General features: G+C 43.0%; 2 protein-coding genes across 2 annotated transcripts in view; one reads left to right on the top strand and one right to left on the bottom strand.

Annotated features, from left to right (window-relative positions):
• enpp1 (ectonucleotide pyrophosphatase/phosphodiesterase 1) overlaps positions 1–26754 on the top strand; it is a gene marked incomplete at its 5' end in the record, with an annotated part of 381118 nt that overhangs the window by 269878 nt on the left and 84486 nt on the right. The window lies entirely within an intron of this gene.
• Positions 21191–25643, bottom strand: LOC116733856 (nicolin-1-like). The gene is given in 6 exon segments (XM_032584741.1): positions 21191–23502; positions 23831–23859; positions 23862–23913; positions 23916–23936; positions 24038–24106; positions 24208–25643. Coding segments are annotated over 6 exon segments (327 nt in total). The 5' UTR covers positions 24322–25643; the 3' UTR covers positions 21191–23460.

The raw sequence follows: 26754 nt of genomic DNA, 5'->3' as shown, positions 1-26754 counted from the left end.
GAACTTATGAACTAGTGTTGAAGAACAGATTCTGTTACAGCTCATAATTAAATACTTCATATTTCTGACAGAAACCGTGCATTATTCAGAAGGCCACACACACACACACACACACACACACACACACTGTAAATTATTTACCCACATTCATCAGTGCTAAACAGTAATTTCCCCACATATTTCCATCCATCTCCATAAAACCTGCAGCTTTGAGCCTGAAGTTTTGCTTTTCACCTGGAGAAGCCTCAGGGGCCACTGTGGGGCCCTGAATTATTCACACTGCACATATCCAACAAAATGAATCCGTTTTATTTGCAGAGAACAAAAATGTCCGCTGCCTGTAAATCTGCAAAAGATATTTTCAGATTGGGATGGCGGCAATAAAACCAGAAGAAAAATGATCTGAAGATCCTCAAACTGTAAAAATATTAGTTTTTCTGTCTGTGGAGGGAAACTGTGAAATACAGGGATGACCAAACATCACCCAGTTTAAAAGAAATGAAACGGTGAATATTTTTAATAGAAGTTTGAGCAGACGGGTCCGCCATGATGAGACGACGACAGCTGTGGTTTTTATTTATACTCATTTCTTTCTTTTCATCTTTCTGCAAATTTACAGAGTTAAAAATTAACAGCAAAAATTTGGATTATTTAGCATAAGAGAAAAGAAGGTGTTCATTTTTCAAAGTCATATTTTCACCTGGTTATTCAGTCATTTATAAATGTCAAGCTAAATATTTGGCTTGCTAATGCTAAGGAAAATGATTATTTAATGCTAAAATACACTTAATCTTACGACATGTGTAAAGGTATAGCCAACACTTTAATTTGGAATAGTTTCTGTTGAGCAGTTGGGAATTCAGCAGACAAAGCAGGGCCCTTTGCCTCCCCCGCTGAAGACAGAGCAATAAATTTGCATTCCGAAAAGGGTCAGAGACTTCTTGGCGCCTCTCGGCCCGGGTCGGATGGAGATGGGCACGAAGTGGTCCGCCTATGCTTAGATAAAAAAACAGACACCTTTGCTATAAATCAGGAAGTCACAACTTTCTTTGGGGGCCTGAGGGAGTTCTAATTGGTCGAAGAGCAGAACGCCTTCTTTGCATATATTAAATAGGGAAACGCCTCTTTGGTTAAAATTTCAGGACAGCACCGGAGAGTCGGAGAGTTTTTTCATCTTTTCTCCACGTGGCGCCTTTGTCTGTCTCTGTGTTCGTTTGTCTTCCCTTGTGTGCCTTATTTTGTGATATAATGTATATCTCTGTTCCTCTGCAGCTTTGTTGTCGATTGCTTTGTATGAGATTAAACTCCGTGATCTGTGACGTCATTGTGCCTCGCCTTGTCTTGCAGCCGTCACGACATCCGCTCGCGACCCGGCTAACAGGAGGAGAGGAGAGCCATGCTTTTTCCAAAATTAAGCTAACCTAATAACTTTCTTCCTTAACACTAACTAAATATTTCGCCAGTATGTAAATTCACTTGCCGGTAACTGCAAGTGGACTACCAAAATAAAAGCTTAATAAACTCCTGCTGTCGAGTCTCTTCATGTTTCCTCTTCATCATCTTTACTTTTCCTCTTTCCTTGTCCAACATTTCAGCTGAAAACGAGGAAAAGACGTTTTTAAGACAGTCCAGACGTTTAGCAACAGATCCGCATTCAGTCAAGACACAGTTTTTATTTTGATAGTCCACTTCCGCTACCATGTGAATGTGCATATTAGATCAATATTTAGCTGTGAGCTAGCTTTAGCTACCAATAATATTTTTTAAACTTTGACATTTTGTAAATGAGTTAATAATATGAAGATATGATTTTGAAGAATGAGCTTCCATGTTTGTCTTTTAATTCTGAGTTTAACTTTACAAAGTTATTTTTCTGTTTCTTTCAGTGTTTTATTTTCCAGGCATGTTTGAAGCAAACTACTAAACTAAACTCCTCCCGGTGGTCAGTCCAGGCTCTCTTTGATAAACGGTTTGATCTATTAGTTTGGCTAATAGCCCAGAGAAACACACACACCCACGCCCACACACTGCGTGTCCGTGGAGACCTCTCCTGGTCCGGCTGCGTATCTCTGCTGGTTTTCTCTAATCTCGTTCATCCACAGCGACAGGGTCAGATATCCGTTATCTCTGGGTCCAAACGGACCCAAACGGACCTGCCTGCGCTCCGAGAGGCAACAGAAACGCGGAGGGGACGGGGCGGGATGCTGCAAATTAGATAGTGGCAGGTATTATCCATTTCCGAGACGTATGGAAGTCCAAGGACAGCGCCAGCAGGGTAAACAATGCTTACAGGAGGCGGCCGGATAAATAAAGGCAGCAAATAAAGAGCGGTGATGACTGTGGACAGAGTGAGGGATGGTGGCAGCGCGGCTGCAGGCCTCGGGTGGAGCCGCATTAATGATGGAGCTGCTTTATGAAACAATGCAGGTCCTGGTGGCAGCTCCCTGGATTAATCTGGGACTCCTGTTTGCTTTGTGTTTGCTTGGAGCTTCTGCTTTAATTTCTGCTTTTTCTGACTCTGCTGCTCCAAGAAACAGAAAAAACAAGTTTTATTTTTAATTTTTACTCCAGCTAAACTCCTTGTTTTATTAGCGTTTCCCCACTCATGTTTCTGAATCGGGTTGCTTCCTGTATTTATTAACAGAAACTCGTGATAAAAACTGCTGTCATCACGTTTTAGATGGAAAATGAAGTTAAAATTTGTCTCATTAGATCTGCTTTTCTAACGGGACGGATGTTCAGTTTGATGCTCTGCTGCAGTAAAATCCAGATTTTACTAAACATCCTTCTCATTCGTTGGTTAGACAGAAACATCTCCCCGTTTTCTACCAGAACCAGAACCGGCTGTGCAGGACGGACACGGCTAACACGTTAGCGCCTGAGCTAAGTGGGAGCAGGTAGATGTGAAATAAGAGACATCAAAGATTTTAGATGTTAAATTTTCAAAATAAAACTGAAACTGCTTTCTGTCTACTTTCTTTAGATTTATTCTGATCTCTAATTGTTTTAGTTCTCATGAATTTGCTGCTAATGTTTGTTTGTTTGCTTAAACATGTTGAAAATGAGAGAAAATGTCTGAAATGAGACAAACTGTCAGAAAGGTAAAAGCTCGTCATGTTTAGGAGGAAATGCCTTCGGATCAATGAAGTTGGTAATTTGGCTCATGATGTCCTTTGTTCAGTAAAGTGAGGCGTTGAGCCGAGCGGTCAGAGCCACATCATTAACAACCTCTCCTCAAACTCGCTCCAACCGCCGTTTCAGCTGCTGGAGTGGATCTTCCAGAGACTGGAGCTCATGAGGGTCTCTGTGAGTCTTTAATCAGACCATTGATCCCTCGCCTCTCTGCCGCTAATGGATATTGAAAAAGACATTGATGGGCTCTAAATGAAAGTGGTTGTCTCCGTAAAGTGGCATTTCAAACTTCCGCTGCAGCCGGGCTGGGATGTGGGACTTTCACCCTCAGGGATTTCAGCAGTTTCTCCTTCTTGACTCGTATTCTTGATCTGCTTCCTGCAGGCCGAAGCTCCGTTCTCACCGGATGTCAGTTCATATGTTTGGTATGATGATTTTGGATCTTTACTCAGAAATGTGTCGATGCTCAGTGACTTTTCCTGAAACTGATCACAGTCAAACTGCGCTGAAAGTGAACCTTAATGTTAGCATTAGCTGGGAGTCCTCGGTTTGATCTGGTGTCTCTTTTTAAATTGACCCTACAGAGCAACCTACACTTCTACGTTAACTCCTAAAGCAGATGTTTGGTTTCCTAATATCGCTTTTATTTAGCTGGTTTCACAGTAAAATGGTCACAAGGTGCTACGCTGTCGGCTAACAACAAGAACCCAAACCAAACTTGTCATTTATTGCAACGTTTTGATGAGGGAAGAAGATGGCGATCGTAACCGTCAGTCGTAAGGACTGGCAGTGAATTTGCAGCTAACATTTTTTACATGGTCAGAAGATTAACCTTCATGTACATTTGAAGTAAGATGCAATCGGTTTTGGCATTAAGGTGAAAGACTGCGTCTAATTAACCATGAAGAAAAAGCCCTTCCACCATGTAGCCTAGCATAATGAACTGGTTAGCATCTAGACCAGGGGTGTCAAACTCCAGTCGCTGTCCTGCAGGTTTTAGATGAGCCACAGGTACAAAACGCTGGAATGAAACTTAATTACCTCCTCCTGGTGTAGATCAGTTCTCCAGAGCCTTAATGACCTAATTATTCTATTCAGATGAAGCAGCAGAGGCTCATCTAAAAGTTGCAGGGCAGCGGGCCTCCAGGACTGGAGTTTGACAGCCCTGATCTAGACTTTTATGTCTTTACTGCCCTTTACAAATAAAGACAGGCATGGTCAATGTTAAGAAAAAATGTGAGTTCATGCCACAGGATGCAGAACCAGAGAAAATGTTGTAGTATGCATGCCAGACCAATCGATGGCGCTGTAGCGCCGCCACAGAACAACAAAAACACTGAACGACGCCATGTTTGTTATTCATGGGAACGAGACGAATATGAGAGAGAGATAATAGAGGATCGTTGTTTAAATAAAGACGCAGCGCCAAAAGAAACATGAAACCAAAGTTGAACATTTATCCGCTTTGTAACCAGGTTTCAAAAACGATGGTTCCTGATCTGCAAGAAACCATCTGGATGAAAGACATAAACGATAAAACACATTCACAGAGTCACCTGGAACCGTCTCTGTTTGGACAGAGCAACACGTTTGTGACATTGTGGTAAAATCAGGTGTGAATTCAGGTAAAGTGGCTGATTTGATCAAATCAACAACCAATCAGGAGGGAGGAGCTGCAGGGTCAGAACTCCATCAACATCAGCCTGGGAACTTCATGGTTTTGCAGAGGGCCGATAAAGCAGCGATGTATTGGTTTGGTGCCGAACCGACAGGACTGGACCGGATAGTTCTGGTATGAATACTTGGACTGTTACAATCTGAGTTGGAATTTAATCATGTTTTCATTGTCGTCTCTGTGGGGATTAAAATCTGGGCTTCAATCAGCAGAACGAGGCGTGAAAATCCAGCGCAGAGTTTCTCAACCTCTGGACGATCTGGAGGATTCACTTTTCATTTTAACCATTTTTACCAAAACATCCTTCAGTTCAACCAGGTTTTCTCCACATCATTAGGAATCTGTTTATCCCACCATGAGGAAATATTTCTTCTATAGTTATGAATAATTAGGTCAGATTGGTTTTCATCTTTTATTTTTCATGTCCACTGACAAAACATCATTTTCATCACAGCTTCACGTTCAGTTTTAGTTGACCTGAAGCAGAACGACTTTAATATTTCTCCTTCTGATCTCATTCATCCACATAAGCTGCTACTTTAATATCGAGTCGGTGAAACTTTTCCTCCGACTCGCCTGATTGGACAGAACCAGAACAAAATGTACTTCTGGAACAAATTTAATGGATTACTGTCTGTTCTTCTCTGAATATTTGATTTAATAATTATGTTTACTTTACACCCATTGATTTAAACAAGCTGCTAATCTGATCAATCAAATGTCAGCGGTGAGGAGTGGAGCGTTCGTTCAGAGGACTGAAGTCCTGAGTCCAACGCAATGAGCTCAGCTGCTTCACTGCAGGAAAGGCTGAGAACCAAAAGACTTCTGGACAGAAGTAAATGTCAGATAGGTGAGGTTAAAGTTGACAGATGCTGTGTCTGATGACGGAACCATGAAACCGGAGCAAAGCCACCAGGGAGAGAGAAAACAGGTTGGTGTGATCAGCAGGATGAACATCAGCTGGAGGAACCAAAGACACCAGAATAAAAACCCAGAAACCAGCAGAATTTATCAGATTCAAAACAAAACGCTGCAAAGAAACACATGAGAAATAAAGACGAACCTGAACTAAAGGTTGGTAACAAATATAAAGAGAATTAAAGCTGCAAGCAGCTTCGGGAGGCCCTCGCAGCAAGCGCCGCTCCGGCCTATTGGCCACCGCGGGGGTTCCAGCCACCGCAGAAGCTCTCGCACGATTTCCAGAGCCGCAGCCAACTCCCCACCGCAGAAGCTCTGCCGCAGTTTTCAGCACCGCCGCCCGCTAGCCACCGCAGAAGCTGTCGCGCGTTTTCCACGCCCGTCCACCAGGCGACACGCGTGAATGCGTTCGGCAGCGCTATAAAGAGAAATATTCCAGAACAGAACCAGAAGCTTCAGGAATATTTAAAACTGAATAATTAGATATGGAAAGCAAAGAGGGACAAATCTAAAAATAAAACAAAATCAAAGTTAATGACAGATGGACTGGACCACTTGGAGTCCATTTAGGATGTGAAACACAGAGAAGCAACATTCAGCTTCTATGCACCATAAATCTGGAATAAACTTTCAGAAAACTACAAAACAGCCGAAACGCTGAGTTCATTTAACTAAAAACACCTTTGATTCACAACTAATTGATGAATTCTGGTCTGACAATTAGTTTTCTTAAAAACTTCAGAAATATCCAAACTAAATAATGAATAATTCTGATTTCTGTCTCTGGTTCATCTGGCCTGCAACATCCACAGGAGTGAAGGAGCGTTCTCCTGCTCCTCCGCTGAGCCTTGGATGTCAAACAGATATTTACTGCAGGAGGGAAACAAAAGCAGCTGCACGATTCCTAATTCCTCCATCAACACCCCCATTTCAGTTTGTGCTGAAAATCAGCGAGAAGAGCGCCGCTCCATCGACGAGATGATCGATCGCCTCGCTGCAGATTCGAGTCGTGTCGGATCGATGGGGCAGATTTACGGGAGCAAACGTTCGTCAGGCTGTGATGGAGGAGGAATCGGAAAGCTGCAGGAAATATGGCAGCTGGACTCCTGGAAACACGGAGAGACGAGCGCTTTCTCACAGGAAGTCACTGAGCATCAAACAACCAATCAGGAGGCCTGATGTAGGACCTGACCTGACCTTTGACCTGGCTGATTGTGTGTCTGGAGGTTTTTGGAGTTTATTCTGAAGATATCACAGAAAGTCTTCAAACTTTCTTTACGAAACGTTTTCTTCATGTTTCATGTGGTTTTTATCTCATTTTAATATAAAAACCTGAAGTTACCAAGTGTGGAAAAATGCAAAACAGCATCATGTGACTTTATTAACAACTCTCTGAATAAAGTGGAAAAGTCTCCGAAGACTTCCAGATCCAACGTCAGGTAGCAGATCTTGGAAATAAACTAAAGAAGCTGCAGGAAAACAGTTTTATTTTCATAAAGATAAAAACAAGATGTAACTATAAATTGTATCTAAATGAGTCAAAAACAGATTGGAGGAACAAAAACCTCCAGGGTTTAACAGCCAGAGCTGAAATGAATCCAGGAGAGATTTCTCGTTAAAACAAGAAAACTTTCTCAGTATAACGAGCTGCGAAACTCATTAAAACAAGAAAGTTTCTTATCTATAATAACAATAACTTTTATTTAACCAGGTTTTCACACCAGAGACTGAAAAAACGAAGAAAACGGTTAAAACACAATAAAACAGAAATAACAAGGAGAGTTTCACGTTATATCAGGAAACGGGTTTTTGTGTTTCCGGATAATAAGATTTTCTTATTTTCTGTTAAAATGTCCATAAAAAACAAAATATTACTCTGAAAAAAAAGAAGTAGAAACAGAAAATTGATGTTCATATGAATCTTTGATTCTTCAGCTCAACGCTGAATGCTGGTTGGTTCTGGTTGATGGTTTTAGTCTTTAGTATTTTTAGTCTTATTTGTAGTCAAAACATCTTATTACACTTTAAAGAAATCAAAACTAACTTACAGATATCAGCAAAATACAGAAGTTTGTTTTAGGTAAATAATATCGATTAAATAGTTCTGGCTCCATTGGTAGATTAATTTACTTATTTCTTCATGTTATTAGTGAAATAATTTGAACTTTTTCATCAATTTTAAGGAATTAATTTCTTAAAACAAACTGCTATATGTTTTAAATGAGTTTTACTGAGATATTTGCATCAGAACGGGACAGAAACACTGAATTTAAATGACGCAGGAGGAGACCGTCTGTCTCAGCTCTGATGTTTCCATCATCGGCTGGTTAAACGAACCTTCAACTCTGAAGGCCGTCTGGTCCCTGCAGGGAAACGGGCCGGACCCATTTAGGTGCAGAACCTCAGGTTGGACAGCAGCAACACTTCGTCTCACAGATTCAGATAAATTCATTCACCCAGAAAACATCCGATTATGAATAAATAGTTAAACAAATCAGTCCAGAATTTATTGATAATCTGTTTCATGTGTTTGGGAGAATCGCAGCAGACCAGCTGCTGAGACGCGTTTTTGAAACTGTTCCTCCCGGGTCAAGGTTCTTTCCGGGTCCAGGTTCTTCCCGGGTCCTGGTTCTTCCCGGGTCCTGGTTCTTCCTGGGTCCAGGGTCTTCCCGGGTCCTGGTCGGGTTTTTGATAGGAATCCACAAAGTTTCTCTGCAGGAAATCAAACGTCTCCGTCAGATTTCTTCTTCGTGGTTTTTACAGGAAGCAGCTCCTCCTCCTAATCTCCACTGATTGTCCAAATGAGAGCAGAGTCCATCAGAACCATTCAGTGGTTCTGACCTGTTCTGCTGTGAATAAGCTCAGATCTGGGCCGCCCGTTTTCCTCCTGGAGTCTCAGAGACAGAAGCTTTTAGATATTCCACCGTCGCTCCTGGAGGGAAGGTTGGACCAAATTTAAGGTTTTTAAACTTGTCCGGGTTGGTCTGTGGAAAGATGAAGCTCCTGGTGTTTATTTAAATTCTCAGCTGATGACCTTGACCCCGGTCCTGCAGGAACATGCTGCGCCAACCGCAGAGCAGACTCCGCTTCTCTGCTGCTTTAAACTCTTTCTGATTTCCTTTAATAAGAGTGGAGCTGAGGTCACTTCCTGTGGAGCTAGCCTAGCTGTTGGCTAATAAGGACTACTGTAAGCTGTAGCTTTGCTGCAGAAGATCGTTTCCGGACTGGATGACAACAGACGGACTCCAGACGGTCCCGCTCAGAGAACCTCTGGCTCCGTGGGAAACGAGGACCAGTGGACATGGAGACCACACAACTGCACCGTTCCTGAACTGCTGTGTCTTTCTGGACCTCAGGACAAAGTGCTGCCCGGTGTTATGCCCAGAAACGCACACCCTGTCGCGGGAACGCGAACATTTTAACTTGAGAGCCTGCCAACATCTGCATGCCCTGTCTATTTCCTACAAATATTATCCTACTGAGGTGAAGCTCATACCAGTAGCTCAGAGAACAGGGCGATTATGTAGAAAAGCTTACATCTTTCTTATCCATTTGGCTGAGTTAGCAGGAGGAGGCATATTTTGGCACAGCAAATTATTAGCTTTCTGATATCCGCATGCCCTGTTTTTCAGCTCAAAATGTGTCGGATATGAAAGTCAGTCTGGTAGCTCAGAGGAGTCATTCTGTAGAAAACCTCATAAAACACATGACCATCCAATATCTTCTCACTGTAGCCCATGCATTTTCTGGCAACAGACATTTGGAGACTCTGATGACCTTCCTCACCTGTAAGGTGAACTACCTGACCTTTTGCATTCATTATGTCACAACAAAGGGTCAGACAGCAACAGGTGGGATCACCAGCCAAGAACCAGCTGACTGACTGATGAATGTGAACTGCTGAGGAGTTAGATTTGAGCAAAGCGGATCCTTTATGAATAATCTTGTGTAATCACCATTACTTTTTGAGTCTTACTTTGATATTTGGCTCAGAGTGTCTGGACTGTTGAGTCGGTTGGACATTCGGCTGTGTTACATGGTTTACTACACTTGGTAAAGTGCTGTGTGTTTCTGTTTGCCTGAAAACCAAAACCTACCATTGAATTATTTCATTAATCATTATTTTTGCCTAATTAAAGGCGAGTTACTATGATCTACTTTACATGGTGTAGTGGCCGATGTTGATTGATCCAAAAGAATTAGAGCTTAAATTAAATAGAAACCAAGAACCCAGAGCTACAGAAACAAACTGTTGCAATGCATTGTGGGTGATATATTTACTCACCCTTAGTGTTTACCTCTTGGCTTCCTGATGCTTCCTCTGCAGTATGAAGCCTGGTTGTGATGATTGATGGTTTAATATTCAGGAAGCAGAAGCTGATTTCTCTCCTCTTGGTGGTTTCATTCCCCACTCAGGAGATTTTTATGGTTTTGGTTTTCTGCAGATTATATTTAGATCTTTTGATATCTGCTGATCCGTTTGTTCCAGCTGTGGGAACCCGTCGGTGCCGGTTAAAACCCGACTCCTCCAGGGTGGAAAGACATCAGCAATGAGCGGAGAAGCAACGGCTGCGGCTCATCAATCAGGGTCAGAGTCGCTCTAAAGGTAAAGGTTTTACAGGGAAAGACATCAGGAGCTTTGAGGTTCTGAACAGAACGAAAAATAAAACATTTTCTTCATCAGATTCAACTGTTAAAAACTTTATATGCTTAAAAATAATCCCATAATAACCAGGAAGACGTTCTGCTGCATGCAGAGTTTTTCCATCTGAGCTTCTCCAGGCTGATTTTACTTTCAGTTTCTCTCCAACCTTAAGGAGTCCAAACTTCAGAGACGCAGATTCACAACGGCTTCAAAGCCTCTTGGATCTGCAGGCCGTTTGAAACAAGCAGGAGGAAACAAGTCCAAGAACTTCTTGCATCAGCGGCGCAGCAGCAGCCTGAGCAACGTAGGAGGAAATGATGCAGGCAGGGAGGAAGAGAGGAGAGGAAGAGAGGAGGAAAGGAGAGGAAGAGAAGAGGAAGGGGGGAAAAGAGGGGAGGAAGAGCGGAGAAGGGAGTGAGAAGAAGTACGAATAGAGAGAAGGAGCCTTGGAGGTAGGCTTCCGAGGCGAGAGCCGATTTAGAGAGGTGCATATAGTCCTACAGCGTTTGGCCATCCCTCCTCGCGTAGAAGGAGGAAAGGAGAAAAGAGGAGAGGAGGAAAGGAAGAGGAAGGGAGGAGAGGAAGAAGGAAGAGAAAAGGGGAGGAAAGAAAGAGGAAGAGAGGAGAGAAGGAAGGAAAGAGAGAAAAAGAGGAGAGGAGGAAAGGAAGAGGAAGGGAGGAGAGGAAGACAAAATCCAGCCGACACCAGGTCATCCCGACCCGGTGCTGCAGGATCGGGTTCTGGTTCTGGACGGTCTGAAAAGCTCCTGGACTGTCAGTTTTCTCAAATTCAAACTTTTTAAACGGAAAAGTCAAACGATAAAATGATTTCTATTATTAATGAAACACAGTAAAATGAAGCAGATTTCTGAACATCTTCAGTTCATTTAGGAAGTTTTTATAAAATCTGGTTCTGATGAGAAAAGTTTGTCTGATCAGAAACATTTTTATTAGTAAAGATGCAGAAAGCTGAACATCAGTCTGGACCTGGACCAGCGTTTCATTTCCATAAACTGATCTGCTTTAAACAAGACAAATATTAACAACTCATTAAATGTAATTTCTGGACTGAATGCACCCACTAACTATAAAAAAAGAAAAATATCAACTATAAGCTGCATTGTCTATAAACTCCATGTTGTTCCTGACTTCAAGGGTTTTTAAAATTATTATTTAACTTTCTATTGGTTTCCCCTTCATCATTAAGAAAATTGTGGAAAAAAATATTCAAAACGCTTTTGTGTCAAAATGTTACAGAAAACAATTAAAATCACTGAAAAAAAATATTCTGACTTTAATTTTCTGAGTAAAACGTCTGAATTGTTTCTTTTTCAGTGGCTTTAATCCATTTCCATAAAATGTCCAGAACACACACCTGTGAGTGTGTGTGTGTGTGTGGTTAGTTTATTTTAGTTTGTTTTTTAACTCATGTCTTTTCCATGAGCCGTTTCTGAGCAGTGAAGCAAACTAAGACTGAATAAACTAACTAACTTTAATTAAATCTCCTCACAACGTTTAAAAAAGAAACATGCCTGTTGCTTCACTCCTCCTGAAGATCAGAGGAAAAAATAAATCCAGGAATTTATGGTAAATTTGGTCCAGATCAGTGAGCCAATCTAGGTCTGAAGTTCTGTCTGGAGACGTGAGCAGGAATATTAATAATCAGTTTTGATCTTTTTCTCTTCCCAGTCATTAATTTGCCGTCAGTCGTTTTCCGATCTGATCAATAATCAGTCATTGATCAGGTCTGACGTGACGGCTGTAAAACCTTCAGCTGCTTCTGGTCAGCAGAGCGGCGCCAAAGGTTCATTAGACACTCAGGAGTTAAAAACAGGTTCTGAAGACCCAGCTTTTATTTTGGTAGTCTGTTTATTTCTGGTTACATCAGGTTAGCTAAATATTTAGCTCTGAGCTAGTCTAACATTAACATATTTAGCTAGAAGCTAAATATTTAGCTTACTCACTACACATTTAGTTAACTAAACTAAATGATTAGTTTATCATTTAGTTGGTTAACTAAACTAAATATTTAGTTTTCAAATGAAATATTTAGCTTGAAACTGCAACATGTAAAGTTTATGAATAACATGGTAAAAATATGACTAATAATCTACTCCCACTCATCTGATACTGAATTTGCATATTAGCTTCATACTTAGCTCTGAGCTAGCTAAATATGCAAACAAAACATTTAGCTAATTATTTAGCTTGCTAGTTAAATGTTTAGTATGAAGCTTTAACTTTTATCCATGAAGATGTTACTTTGAAAAATAAAACCACATTTTTCTCTTGCCAGGCTAAAAACCAAAATTATTGCTGTTAATTTCTGACTGTTAGCCAAAAACAACCCACAGTCTGTCAGCCAACATTCAAATCTGACCTGGAGAAAATGACAGGCTGCACCAGAATCAAGCAAAAACTAAAGGAGCAGGAAAATAAAGCAGATTTAATGTTGGCGTATTTTATTGAGACTGCAGCGTTCTGCGATAATTTAACAAACTGCAACTAAGGTCAAAGGTTCACCAGTTTGTAAGCTGAAAGGTGGTGCAAAACACCTGATGGTGAGACGCTAAAATGAAACTTTTCCTTTAATATTCAACAGAAGCTGCAATATTAATACAACAATATTCATGATGTTTGTTTCCTCTTTATTCACAGAGTTGGACTGACTGGACGAGGAGTCATTAATAAAACACTTCATGAATATCATTGATACGTTCATGGAAACAAACTGATGATTCTGCAGAACTCACCTGGATGAGCCCAACTTCATCATCAGCTTCTTATTGTTAAATGTATAAATAATCATTTGAGTATAAATAATAATATATATCCTCGTTTTTTCTAGAATGTGAGATAAAATATGTTGACAGTTCTGCTGGTTTCTGGTTCAGATAAAAATCAGGACTGGATTTTTTCTCCTTAGGATCGGGATTCAGGGCGTTAAATGTGAAATTATTAGATCATTTGCGTCTCAGCTTGACGTTAATGGGTTTTAAAGGAAGAGATTCGGTGAACGGGTGAATTTTGAACCAAAACGCTGAACTCATCCTGTTGCCATGGTGATGCAGTCGGACTGACTCTAGTTCAGCTACAAGCTCTGCTTTGCTAGCGGACAGGTTTTAAAACTGTGACGAGATGAGGAGGAATTCAGATCGGCAGCTCAGCTCCAGTACAGACCAGTAGGAACTGGGCCGCCGTCAGGAAGACAGTTTGGATTTCTGTCGTTAATATATATTTCTGTTCTATTGCGTAATGGTAAAAAGAGCAAAGAAGACAGAGAAATCCCCACAGACTTCAAGCAGTGAAGCTAACTAGCATGTTGCTCAGCTTTTTCGCTGGGAGGAGGAGTTATTACGCTGCTGACTGACTCAATTATAAGTTTAAGTGTTTTAAAAGCTACAGGGGGAAGACGCCGTTATGAATATCTTGCTAAACATTTCCCTTCACTGACTAAATGCAGGAGAAACGGAGGCTAATAGCATTCTGTAGCTAAGCTAACAGATAATCACACGGTTAAACATCACCGACTAAACAAACGGCCAGACTTACCATCAGTGACTTGATACCTTCAGCAAACCACTGAACCGAAACAAATAACTGAAAGATGGCAGATCGTTGAGCTGCTTCTTCTTTTTATGGCGGTTGGCAAGCAACGTATTGATGTGCTTTACCGCCATCTACTGGAGTGGAATGATGATGCTGGGATGCTGAACGCACATTACCCCCATCAAAAACCAAAAAGAAAAAACAACAAAATAGCAGTAAGCTAGCCATGTTTTTCAAAATAAAAGGTCGTCTGAGGGACGTTAATTTCGTCCAATCAGGCGTGGCGTTTCAGAAACACCTTCCTTTGGAAACGTGAAACTTTGTCTTCAGACGACTATTCACTTGATTTATGGCTGACCAGAAAGATAACATAAGTCACAAATATTAGTGTAATATATCAGCCAGACTGTGGAACGTCAACATTTATAAAACATGAGAATTAAACCAGAATATTGACGATGCATGCGCCAACGGTGACAGCGCCCCCAGAGGGGAGCATAGGAATCGTCCTAAAGTCCCAGCTCTGTTTCTCTGGCAGTCACTTTGATCAAATAAACAGCCATTAAACTGCGCAGAATGTCGCGCAGTCCAAGCAGCTCATGAGGAGCCTCCCTGTTGGCTTTTAGACTTTTATTTATGACATTATTTGAGTCATTCTGCAGATTTGTGCTGCCAGAAGAGGGAACTCTGCGCCCGGCGTGTTGGAGTTTCTCCATCCTCGGCGGGATCTGAGTGATCCTGCAGCATCAAACACTCAGACGTGCCGTCCTGCCTGTAAACCCAGCAGCGGTGACTGATTACATCTCTTTCCCCTGGAGGTTTGGATCACTTTGCTGCTCCTCACAGCAGCAAACATGGAGCTTCTCATCTCCTTCCCTTCATGCTGCTGCATTTTAATACGCTGGAAGTGTGAGGCGCTGCGCTCTGACCTCAGAATCTCTAAGCAGGGAATTGATTGATTATGCATCTGAAGTGCTCCAACCAGATCTGGCCACATGCAGATCTGAAGCACTTCTCCTCTGACCGTCCGACCTTCACTGATACGCATCTAAAGTGGCTGCAGACGAGGAATCAGGCCTGCAGCTCCATGCCAGGCTCCATTTCGTTTCCTTAAATCACGGCTGCTCCGCCAGTCAAAGTGCTCTGTTCGCCTCGTTAACATGGCCGCATGGGGCTTTCATCTGCAGGAAGACACAAGTCAGACATGAATGGGCAGCAGGCGTTAGGTCACAAAGCAGAGGGTCAGAGCTCATTCTGGAACGGATTCATTACCAGTTTGGTGATGCTGCTGAGGATCTGGACGACTTTCACAACAAATAACCTGCATTATTTACAATTTACAGCTGAATAAACCTTAGTTAGCTAATAGAAAAGGTTTGAACTGTCATGATGTCAGGAGGTCAGTTGACTCACCAAAAACAGACCAAACCTGAACTCTAACCCAGCTGGAGTTGGTGGAAACGCCGCCGCCTCTCCTGGTCTCCGTCTCTCTTCATCTCCTCACCCTCTGACCTCTGAGCCGTTACGATCTGTCCTACCGCCTGCTGGCAGACGAACGTCAAAGAGACGTCTCACAAATAAAACTTACTCAGTTTCTAATCCATTTGTCTGTTAGGGTCGGTGTCAGTAACGTGGTTCTCTCTTTCTCTGACTGTTTAAGTAAAACGTCCTTTTTAAACTGAACGTATTTCTTTTGGTGACTTCAGAGTTCTGTCACTGCTGGAAACCTAAAGGATATCTTTGATCAGGAGTTTAAATTTGATAAACAAATAGACTCTGTGGTCAAATCATGACTACGTTGGTGTCCATAAGAGACTCCAGAACACGGCTGCCTGTCTTTTAGCCAACAGACATGAGCACATCACACCAGTTTTATCTCCTTTAAACTGGCTTTTCTCCATTTTAGAATTAATTTTAAAGTTTTGTTTGTATTTGAGGCTCTTAAAGGGCCAGTATTATGAGTTTTCCAGCTGCAAGTAACTATGTGACCTTATAAAAATTATATATATATATATATATATATATAAAATATGACTTATAAGAAATGTAACTTCCTGATTGAAATTGGGTCTCTGTCTCTTTAAGAAGCTCCTGCTCTCTCTGAAGCTCCGCCTCCAGGAAGTCATCCCAACATGGCTCCTCTATTAACCCTTTAACGTTTGATCTGAGCAGCAGCTCCTATAATGAACTCAGCAGTTCCCCCAGGTCTTTGCTGATTGCTGCTGGCTAGTCTGAAGGAGCTGAGTGGGTTTTTCACAGCTAAATGGTTGCTATGGAGATTAAAGGATTTCTCAAACATGCATGCATGTGATGTGGTTTTTACGGTGAAGAGCTTCTGTCACTTTAGTTGGTTGTTGTTAAGCTAAGTCAATGAGTCAGGAGGACTTCCTGAGAGCGCCGCCGCAGCCGCCGCCGCCGCCGCTGCCTCCACCCACTCAGAGACCGCAGCCGCTCAGACGTTAACCGCCCCGTTCTCCAACTACAACTTAGTCAATTAGGAGCTCAATCTGCTGCTGATCCCAGAGGACAGGAGAGAAAACACAGTCAATCAAGTGAATGATCACATCTCTGAAGAGGAGTGGAGCAGAGGAGTGCAGGCAGACATTAGGAGGCCCCTGGGGGCCGCGGCGTGTTACAGACGAGTCCCAGCCAGAGACGCCGGCTCCCTGCTGACCGCCGCTGAGCAGCAGCGGCTGCAGAGGGGAAAAGCACTGCGGACTTTTAATCACGCTTTAATTTGCTTGGTGAAGATGAATCAGATAAAACATTATTGGAAAAGAGATTTTAATCCCAATCTGCTCCAGATCAGGATCCAGGCAGGGCGGAGCCTCCGAGGAGTTCAAAGGATCTCCGCTTTGACTCCCAAAGCCAGAAAATCTCTGAACTAATTAAAAAGCAACCAGGCGTTGGCAGCGGGCCGATACGGATGTAAGAGTTTAATCGTGACATCACGTGGTTCCAGCTTCAGAAAATTAAAAGTGACGACTGTTTATTCCATCTTTCTCTATGGAACTGTCTGGACGGTATCAGCCTTCAGGTTCTGGTTCTGCTCTGCATCCAGAACCAGAACTGAACATGGAGAAGCATTCAGCTTCTATGCAGCACTAATCTGGAACAAACTTCCAGAAAACAGTAAAGCAGCCGAAACCCTGAGTTCCTTTAAATCCAGACTAAACCCAGCTGGTTGGAGCTGATCCTCAAACATCATAAATGAAACTTTAACATAAACATATTGATGATTTTCATGGCATCAAAATGTTTACTGGTTTCCTCAGATATTGACTGGTTTCTGTTTGACTTTTTATTTTGTGTTTTTCTGATGTAAAACTCTGATCTGCCTCAGTAATTACAAACCCTGCTCCTCATTCCCCTCTGTAAAGTTCACCTCTAGCACAGAAATCATAAAGAAGTGTGTTTTATATCAGTAAACTGCAGACGGTATTTTAACATTTATTGATGTTTTTATCAAATAAACATAAACATTAGGAAAACTATCAGTCCCAACAGTAGGACAGGTTTGGGTTGTTTTAATCATCATCAGTTGGAATCTATTGTGCTACAACGATAAATCAAAATTCTTAGAATAAATTTATCACGATAAACGATACGATAAATTCTCACCCTGGTTTTCAGTGCACTTTACCTCATGACGTTGTTTCGAGAAACTTTACAAAATTTAATCCCAATCCCAAACACTTTAATCCTGGTAATCAGTGGATTAATCTCAGTTAATTGTTCAAATTAGTTTTAAAAGTTTCTAATGAAACCCAGCAGAACTTTCACTCCTCGTGACCAGCAGGGGGCGACAGCAGACACTCACTGACTTTACAGCAACCGCTCATACTGAGCATGCATGGAGCGACAGCGGAGAGGAAAAACTCCCCTTTAACAGGAAGAAACCAGAACCAGGACCAGAACCAGAACCAGAACCAGAACCTGAATCAGAACCTGAACCAGGACCAGAACCTGAACCAGGACCAGGACCAGGACCAGAACCTGAACCAGGACCAGGACCAGAACCTGAACCAGAACCAGTACCTGAACCAGGACCAGGACCAGGACCAGAACCTGAACCTGAACCAGAACCAGAACCTGAACCTGAATCAGAACCTGAACCAGGACCAGAACCTGAACCAGAACCAGAACCAGAACCAGAACCAGAACCAGTACCTGAACCAGAACCAGGACCAGGACCAGAACCAGAACCAGTACCTGAACCAGTACCAGGACCAGGACCAGAACCTGAACCTGAACCTGAACCTGAACCAGGACCAGAACCAGAACCTGAACCAGGACCAGGACCAGGACCAGAACCAGAACCAGAACCAGAACCTGAACCAGAACCAGAATCAGAACCAAACCCCGGTTCAGAACTTTCCATGTTAGAGAGAAGCAAAAAGTCAGCAGGAAAGATTTGATGATGGCAGCTTCATGTCAACCAATCAGAAGGTCAGAATAATTCTGGAGCGGTTCTGATGGAGTCAGAACCAGATATTTAAACTCTGCAGCCGTTTGTTCTTTTCACTGCTGCAGTTGAATCATCCTGACAGCCGGGAGGAGTCCTCCACACTTTCAAGAGTCTCTCTCTCTCTCACACACACACACACACACACACACACACACACACACTGAGAATCTCAGTCTCAGAATCTGGAGTGTAATCCAGATGTTTCCTCAGCTGGATTACGTACCGTCGGACCTCTCGGCTCTTCATCACCACGTCGGATTAAAACTGGAAGCTGCTGCTTTTATGGAGCATCAGAACGAGAAGGTTAAAAATATCCAGGTTAAATTCACGATAATGAGAATCTGAAATCACATTAATCCACATGGTGTTGAGTTTACAGGCAGCCAATCAGAAACGCCCAAACTAAACAATCAGCAGTGATAAAAATAAAATTAAGTTCAGATTTTCTCCATCAGATAAACATCAGACTGGAAAATCTCATTTCTGAGGGAGCCTGATTTTATTTTCATGGTTTCAGACACAAACTGAAGAGCCTGGAGGAATAAAACTTTAAAAATCAAACCGTTTATTCTTGTTCACATTAAAGACGGATTCATCTGCACACATTTCAGCTGCAGCTCGTAAAAACGGCGTCAGTTCTGATCCACCGCGTCAGCAGCTGTGGAGGAAATCTAACAGGAGGAAAACGTCATCAGGAAGCAGAAACATCCCAACAAAGAGCTGATTCTGACGAGGAGCAGCAGTTCAGGGACAAACAGGATTCAAATGAGCAGAAATAAGTCAGGAAGCATCAATTACACCGAAAACAGAAGATTCCTCTGAAACCAGCGGATCGGCGTGTTCATGTGTTCATAAGAGAACTCATTGCTGACGTCAGGATGATTCAGATTCATGAAGCTGCAGCTTCTTTAAAGTAAATCATCTAAAGCAAAGTCTGACAAACTTAGACCCATTCCACCAAAGTGGGCGGAGCCAGGAACCAGGAGGGGCGTGAGCACTGAGCCGCTTTCAGGCAAAGTAAACAAACGTACAAAAATGTCAAAATTCACAGAAACATAAAAATAGGATCCTAAACAACCCATTTAGACAGTTTAACAGTAAAACGTTGATTTGGGATATTTTTCTGTTTCTGTTGCAGAAAGTCTATTCTGAGCAGAATGCTGCAGCATCTGCAGATGCTGCAGCAGCTGCAGATGCAGATGCTGCAGGAGCTGCAGACATGATGGGAGGAGCTGCAGATGCTGCAGGAGCTGCAGATGCTGCAGACATGATGGGAGGAGCTGCCTGTTGACTCAGGCAGCTGCAGCTGAAGGAAATGCTCCTCCATGTTGCTCTACGTGGGCGGCGGCCCCCCGGCTTCCCCCCGCTGTTTCCGCCCCTGGGCTCCTCCTGCGTTTTCTGCCCAGCTGGAGGAAATGTGAGAATAATGTTGCATCTGGACTCAGGTGTGTTTGTGGTTTGGCTGACGCAGCAGAATCTGCAGCTTCATGGTTTCCTCCTCTTGTGCTTTCAGGGGAAACTGATCTGCTCTTCCAGACTCCGAGCTCAAACTGCTCATGTGGGATTAGATTCCTGAAACGTCTCATTTCTTCCCCTCTCCGTTGTTTTCTGCCTTTTCATGCTCGGCAGCCCAGCAGTTTCATCCTGATGCTTTGGGTCGAGTTTCCTCCTGACTGACAGCTCACAGCGTTTCTTCTCTTCAAGTAGCAAAAAATGAAATAAAAGCTGCAGATGAAGCTAATGAGAGCAGCTCTGATTGAGTTTGATTGGCTGAGACAGATCCTCCATCGCAGGCCGAGTGCTGCTCATCGACTGACGGCTGCTGGACTCCAGGTCCATCACCACCAGTCCAGATGTCCCGAGATGTCCAAGATGTCCCCAGTTCTGACCCTAACTCTCCCCAGTTTCTGTGTTTTCACCGATCTGGACATAAAAAGCAGAACTGATTCTCTGGATCTCAGGATGAAGCTGGTTGCTGAAATGTGGAGGAATGTTGGAGCGCAGGTCTGATGTGAGGAGTAGCAGCGCCACCGTGTGGTGACCCCCGGAAATCAGCTCCATCTGCAGCAACAGGAGAGAATCAGACTCAGTTCTTACTGTGTGATCAATACCTGGAAGAATGAAATAACATAAATCAGAGTCTCATGAATATTTGATTTAAAAAATAAACAGTTTGAACTGATTCGGTTCTGGAGGTTCTTCTGCATCCGAGTCACTTAGCGGGTTCACCGGTCCGGTCCGGTCCGGTCCGGTCCGTTTCACAGATTCCATCTTCATCATCTTCATCTTCACTGCAGCCGTCAGACAGAATCATCAACATCAAGGGTTTCACTCACATTGCTTGTTACCTGAGAGCTGCTTACACATTTTTATCAAATAAATAATAATAATAATAATAATAATAATAATAATAATAATAATAATAATATCCTCCCCAGAATAAATTCACATTAAATTCGTGTTTAGAAGAAGAAAACCTTTGCAGAGTTCAGCGGAGACGCCCTCTGCTGGCGGCATCTGGAACAGCAGTCATGTTGCTGAGGTTGTACTGATGGAGCTCACCTGTTTCAGAAAACACCTGGGTTGGAGTCCATCACCTCCAAACAGCATCTGGTTTAAATCCGGTGGTTTCTGCAGAGATTCAGGATTATCAGGATTGTTCTGATTGGTCCAGATCGGATCGGCTGCTTCAGGTCCGTCACAAGATTTTAGGGTCAGAATCTGTTTTATTCACAGCAGCTCACAGATGGTGCTGGTGGTTCTGAAATGGTCATAACTACAAATAAAAACCAGGGAGAAGTTCTTTAGGTTTTGAACTGAATCTTTACTCAAACATTCAACAGTATGAAGTTTAACTGCAGTAATTTGTTCCTGGTCTGTAGTTTGTTGGACAATCCCAGGAAATGTTGGGAAGCTTCACGTCTAAACGTTGTGAACTCAGAGACTGTTGGACAAATTGGCATGCACACAAATCAATGTTGCATTAAAATGTGCATAAATATACGCTACATAAAATATTTCAGTCGACAATAAAAACCTACAAATCACCAAAACTCGACGGAACAGAAATCTGACTCCATTCAGTGATCAATGCTTTGAATCCAGGAAATGAATGAAACTGGTTAAAGTCAGACGTGACAAAATGTGTTCCTGAGGATTAATGGATGGATGGAAAGTCGTTGCTTCCTGCTTTTGTTGACAACAATAACTGCCCCTTCACAGAGAACATCCTGGCATTTCGTCCAGAAGATAATAAAGTTTCTGCTCTGAGTGAAACTCGTCTCTTCAGTTATTCCAGTCACAGCATGAAGCTGCTTTTTTCTTCCTGTCGGTGTTGCAGCGGCCGGTGACACGGCTGTCTCAGACTCATCTGAATAAATGATTCATGACTCTGAGGTGCATCGCTCAGCGAGTCGAGTGATGAGATGATAGAAAGATCAAATCAAAGCGAGCGAGGAGGGCAGGGAGACGAGGAGAAGGAGAAACGACTGCAGGACTTAATGAGAAAGAGACAAAGCTTCACCGCAAGAAAACCAATTCAGCTTCAGACGGAGAGCGGCTGGCGTTCCTGACACGTCTTCTGTCAAGAGGAAACAACACCGACGTCTAAACTGCTGACATGTTGATCGTCTCCATCAGCAGCAACTGAACACAAAACGACAAGTTCAGAAAAATCCAGTCAGGAAATCTGGATCTGTCTGCGTCTGTTGGGCCTCCAGCCATGATGGACTGGAAGATGAGAGCAGAATGCTCTGCATTGACCCGGTTCGGTTCGAGCAGCAGGAGGAGGAGGAGCTTCAGGAAGCAAACTGTGATGTCACGGTGACCTTTGAACTCAGAACAAGCTGAACTCCCCAACACCTTCTGCTTCTGCTGGCAAAGCAAATCGCATGGATCCGATTACTTTAGTGAATCTAGTAACTGTGTTTTCTGGCCAAAAGAAAAAATAAAACCTTTATTTTGGTTTCATTCAGAATTCTGCAGAATGAATCGTCGAGTTTCAGATTCCACCGAATCGACAGACAAATGCCGACTGCTGGACGGGCAGAACAGAGCTAACAGGAGGATCTGAGCCAATGTGTGTTTCACACACACACAGACACACACAGAGAGAGAGAGAGAGACACACACACACACACACAGACACACAGAGAGAGAGAGAGAGACACACACACACACACACACACACACACAGACACGTGGCTTTCTTTGTGGGGACTTTCCATTGACTTCCATTCATTTTTACAGCCTAAACCTGTAATAGAAAATGTCAGGTGTTAGAAACTCTTAACTTTCAGAAGTGAGTAAAACAAAGAATCAGTAATCCTAACCTGACCGTAAAAATGTGCAAAATAATCTGATTGAATAAAACTGGGGATAAAAAGTTTCTTCTTTTTCTTCATCACTTTCATCCTCCATCAAACTGCAGCTCATTTTGTGCGTGGCTCCGCCCACATCATGACATCACCAGACTTGTCATTACTTCGTCTTTAGATCAGTGACTTGATTTGCTGTTAAATATCGATAATGTCGTCAATACAGTGGAGGATTTTAATATTCATCTTGACCCTGAAAGTGAAAACATAAATATCTAAGAGTCGACTGGATTTGCTCGAAAAGAGAAACATTAGATATTTTATGCTGAAACAAAAATCTATTATTATGTAAATGAGTGAATCATTTTGGCTTTTCCTCATTTAGGATCTAAATGTTAATCCTGTGAAAAATGGATTTAACTCGATCAGTTTTATGATTTTTATTTGTCTTTAAGTCTGAATTATTAGCAACACCAAAACAAAAACAAACGAAGAAGAAAAGATTATTTATATTTAAGAGAAAAAATGAAAGAAATGTAAAAATAAAACCAGAAGTGGATCAGATCGGGATCAGGATCGGGATCCGGATCCGGAGTTATTCTTCTAAACGTTTGGTTCACTTTTCTCACGTTGAAACTGAATTACGTGTCTCGTGCTGTGATGTGATCAGATATGATGACACAAAGTGATAAACCAGCAGGCGGCTCTCTGGTCTTCTGCCTCCACACAGGAAGTGTGTGTCGCTCTGAAAGCCGCGTTACGTCAGCGACAGCAGGTTGATGTCGTAACATCCGTCCACCTGCAGGGAACACAAACACACAACTGATCGTTTATTTCCAGAGTTCCTGTTTCTGCCAGGTTGTAAACGAGCCGGGCGTCTTCAGGGAGGTGTCCCTCAGGGATCTGTGTTTAGAAAACCTCTGATCAGCTCTTATTTTCATGCAGTCAGGTCTGTTTTTACAGTAACTCTGATGTTCTTATAACAGTCCTCTCAAAAGGTCCTTGATTTCATGAGGCTGTTTGGTTTGTTTACCAAAGTGAAACATTTTAATACGGAAAGTTGTTTCCGTTTGTTTTCCAGGGATCGATACTTGGAGTTGACAGTGAACCGGAGACGAAGGACTCACATCGAAGCGTCCGATGGAGGCTGTGGTTGGTTGGTCTGCATGACCTCGGTCAGAGCCCACATCTGCTGGATGCTGGAGGGAAACGGTTGTGCGGGTCCGGGAGGCCCTGCAGGACGTCCAGCAGAACACAGACCAGATGAAAACCCGTCAGAGCTTTCCATCAGGAGTCTCCTCATGAATTCAAACCGTTTGAGACGGAGCGCGTACCTCCACATCAGGAAGCTGGTCGACCAGAATCAGGTCAGACAGCCAATCAGAAACCTCCTTCAGGGGCTCCTGAACCAGACAAGAGGAATAATAATAATAATAATACATCTGGTTTTTTGTTCTTAACTTATATATATAACTCATACAGAGAGGAAAACGTAAAGACTGACCGGCTCCGTGTGGGGGAATATTTTGATCTCCTCCAAGCTGAAGGTCAGCCAGGCGGACGACGGCTGCCTCAGGATCAGCCTGACCGAAACCACGTGGTCTGCCTCCACCAGCATCTGGAGGAGCACAGAGTTAGTCTGGAGTTAGTCTGGAGTTAGCTAGGAGTTAGTCTGGAGTTAGCCGGGAGTTAGACTGGAGTTAGTCTGGAGTTAGCCGGGAGTTAGTCTGGAGTTAGCTAGGAGTTAGTCTGGAGTTAGCCAGGAGTTAGCTAGGAGTTAGTCTGGAGTTAGCCAGGAGTTAGCTAGGAGTTAGTCTGGAGTTAGCCGGGAGTTAGTCTGGAGTTAGCCGGGAGTTAGCTAGGAGTTAGTCTGGAGTTAGCCGGGAGTTAGCCTGGAGTTAGTCTGGAGTTAGCCGGGAGTTAGCTGGGAGTTAGTCTGGAGTTAGCCGGGAGTTAGACTGGAGTTAGTCTGGAGTTAGCTAGGAGTTAGTCTGGAGTTAGCCGGGAGTTAGTCTGGAGTTAGCCTGGAGTTAGCCGGGAGTTAGCCTGGAGTTAGCCGGGAGTTAGCTGGGAGTTAGTCTGGAGTTAGCCGGGAGTTAGTCTGGAGTTAGCTAGGAGTTAGCCGGGAGTTAGCCTGGAGTTAGCCGGGAGTTAGCTGGGAGTTAGTCAGGAGTTAGCCAGGAGTTAGTCTGGAGTTAGCTAGGAGTTAGTCTGGAGTTAGCCAGGAGTTAGCCGGGAGTTAGACTGGAGTTAGTCTGGAGTTAGCCGGGAGTTAGTCTGGAGTTAGCTAGGAGTTAGTCTGGAGTTAGCCGGGAGTTAGCTGGGAGTTAGTCTGGAGTTAGTCTGGAGTTAGCCGGGAGTTAGTCTGGAGTTAGCTAGGAGTTAGCCGGGAGTTAGCCTGGAGTTAGTCTGGAGTTAGCCCGGAGTTAGCTGGGAGTTAGTCTGGAGTTAGCCTGGAATTAGTCTGGAGTTAGCCGGGAGTTAGTCTGGAGTTAGCTAGGAGTTAGCCGGGAGTTAGCCTGGAGTTAGTCTGGAGTTAACCATGAGTTAGTCTGGAGTTAGCTAGGAGTTACGGTACTGCAGAAGATAAATTTCCAAATTAGCATTTCAAACATTGAAGTTTGTATGGGGAGGTTTAATGTTTGTTAATGTCCAGGGTACAGTGAACGCAGCACGACAGAAAACTAAAAACCTGTGGAGACAACAAATCAGAGAATCTCACTAAAACAAATGATTTCAGTTCCTAAAGTCTAAAAACGTCCATCTGTCCGTCCATCAACCAATCAGCTGGTAGATCAGTTAGTTATTCCAGCTGATTAACATTAATCACTAATGAGTCACACTGAGCTTCACCAGAATAAAATGCTGTTTACATCGTTTTAAACTGTGTGATTGTGAGTGGGAATAAAAATAGCAACAGGTATTTTGGTCCATATAACACAGTAGGAGTGTAACAGGTAAAACCTTCTATGGATGCAAACTCCACTAAAAACCCACCTGGTTAGGATTGTATTTGAAACGTAATCAATTACAAATTTATTGATGGAACTTGACTTAATGTCATGTTTTGATTGTTGATTCTATGTTGCTTTGTGTTTGATATGATGTAAAGCACTTTGAAATGCCTTGCTGCTGAAATGTGCTATACAAATACAATTTAATTGATTGATTGATTGATTGATAATGCTGCTCTCACAACAGATGACAACTCTCCGTCATTAACGACAGAAACATTCATCTTAGTTTCTCCATGGTTACTAAGCTCAGCTGTCTGAATGAAGCTTCAGACAGACTTACTAGGAGAGGAAGGAAAAACCTCAGCTACAGGTTTAAACAAAGCTTCTCACAGGAAGTCTAACAGGTTTTAGCTCCGCCCCTTCTCTGACTCATCTGAGGGGAAACAGGAAGCAGCTTGTAAAACAGAGAGGATCAGATTCACCGTCAGAACAAACTGACTGCTTCATCTGAGTAAATCCAGCTGAAGACGGAAATAAAAACACGCAGAGAGGGAGGGAGCCTGACTGACTGAGTTTCAGCTTCACTCAGAGACAAAATGGCTTCCAGATCAGAGGAGGATCTCTGCTGTCCGGTCTGTCAGGACGTCTTTATGGATCCGGTTGTTCTGTCATGTAGCCACAGCTTCTGTAAGGAATGTCTGAAGAACTGGTGGAGAGAGAAACCAGCAAGAAAGTGTCCAGTTTGCAGAAAAAGATCCTCAAAAGCTGAACCAGGAGTTCTTAATAATGAGCACCACCATCTGCACAAACAGCATGAGTCATCAGAATCAAGTATTTCTTTGGCTTTGCTAGTCTTATCATGTGCTGTAATAAGTTACTAGCACAAATAACATGTAGGCGTGGAACACAGCCTTTATGGCACAGGTGTCAAACTCCAGTCCTCAAGGGCCACTGTCTTACAGTTTTTAGATGTGCCACAGGTACAAAACACTGGAATGAAATGGCTTAATTACCTCCTCCTTGTGTAGATCAGTTCTCCAGAGCCTTGCTAATGACCTAATTACTCTATTCAGGTGTGGTGCAGCAGAGGCACA

The sequence above is a fragment of the Xiphophorus hellerii genome, chromosome 15 (assembly GCF_003331165.1).
Source record: "Xiphophorus hellerii strain 12219 chromosome 15, Xiphophorus_hellerii-4.1, whole genome shotgun sequence".
NCBI classification, from domain to species: domain Eukaryota; kingdom Metazoa; phylum Chordata; class Actinopteri; order Cyprinodontiformes; family Poeciliidae; genus Xiphophorus; species Xiphophorus hellerii.
Note: the sequence above shows the minus strand (reverse complement) of the source record. Positions and strands in the feature narration are given on the sequence as shown.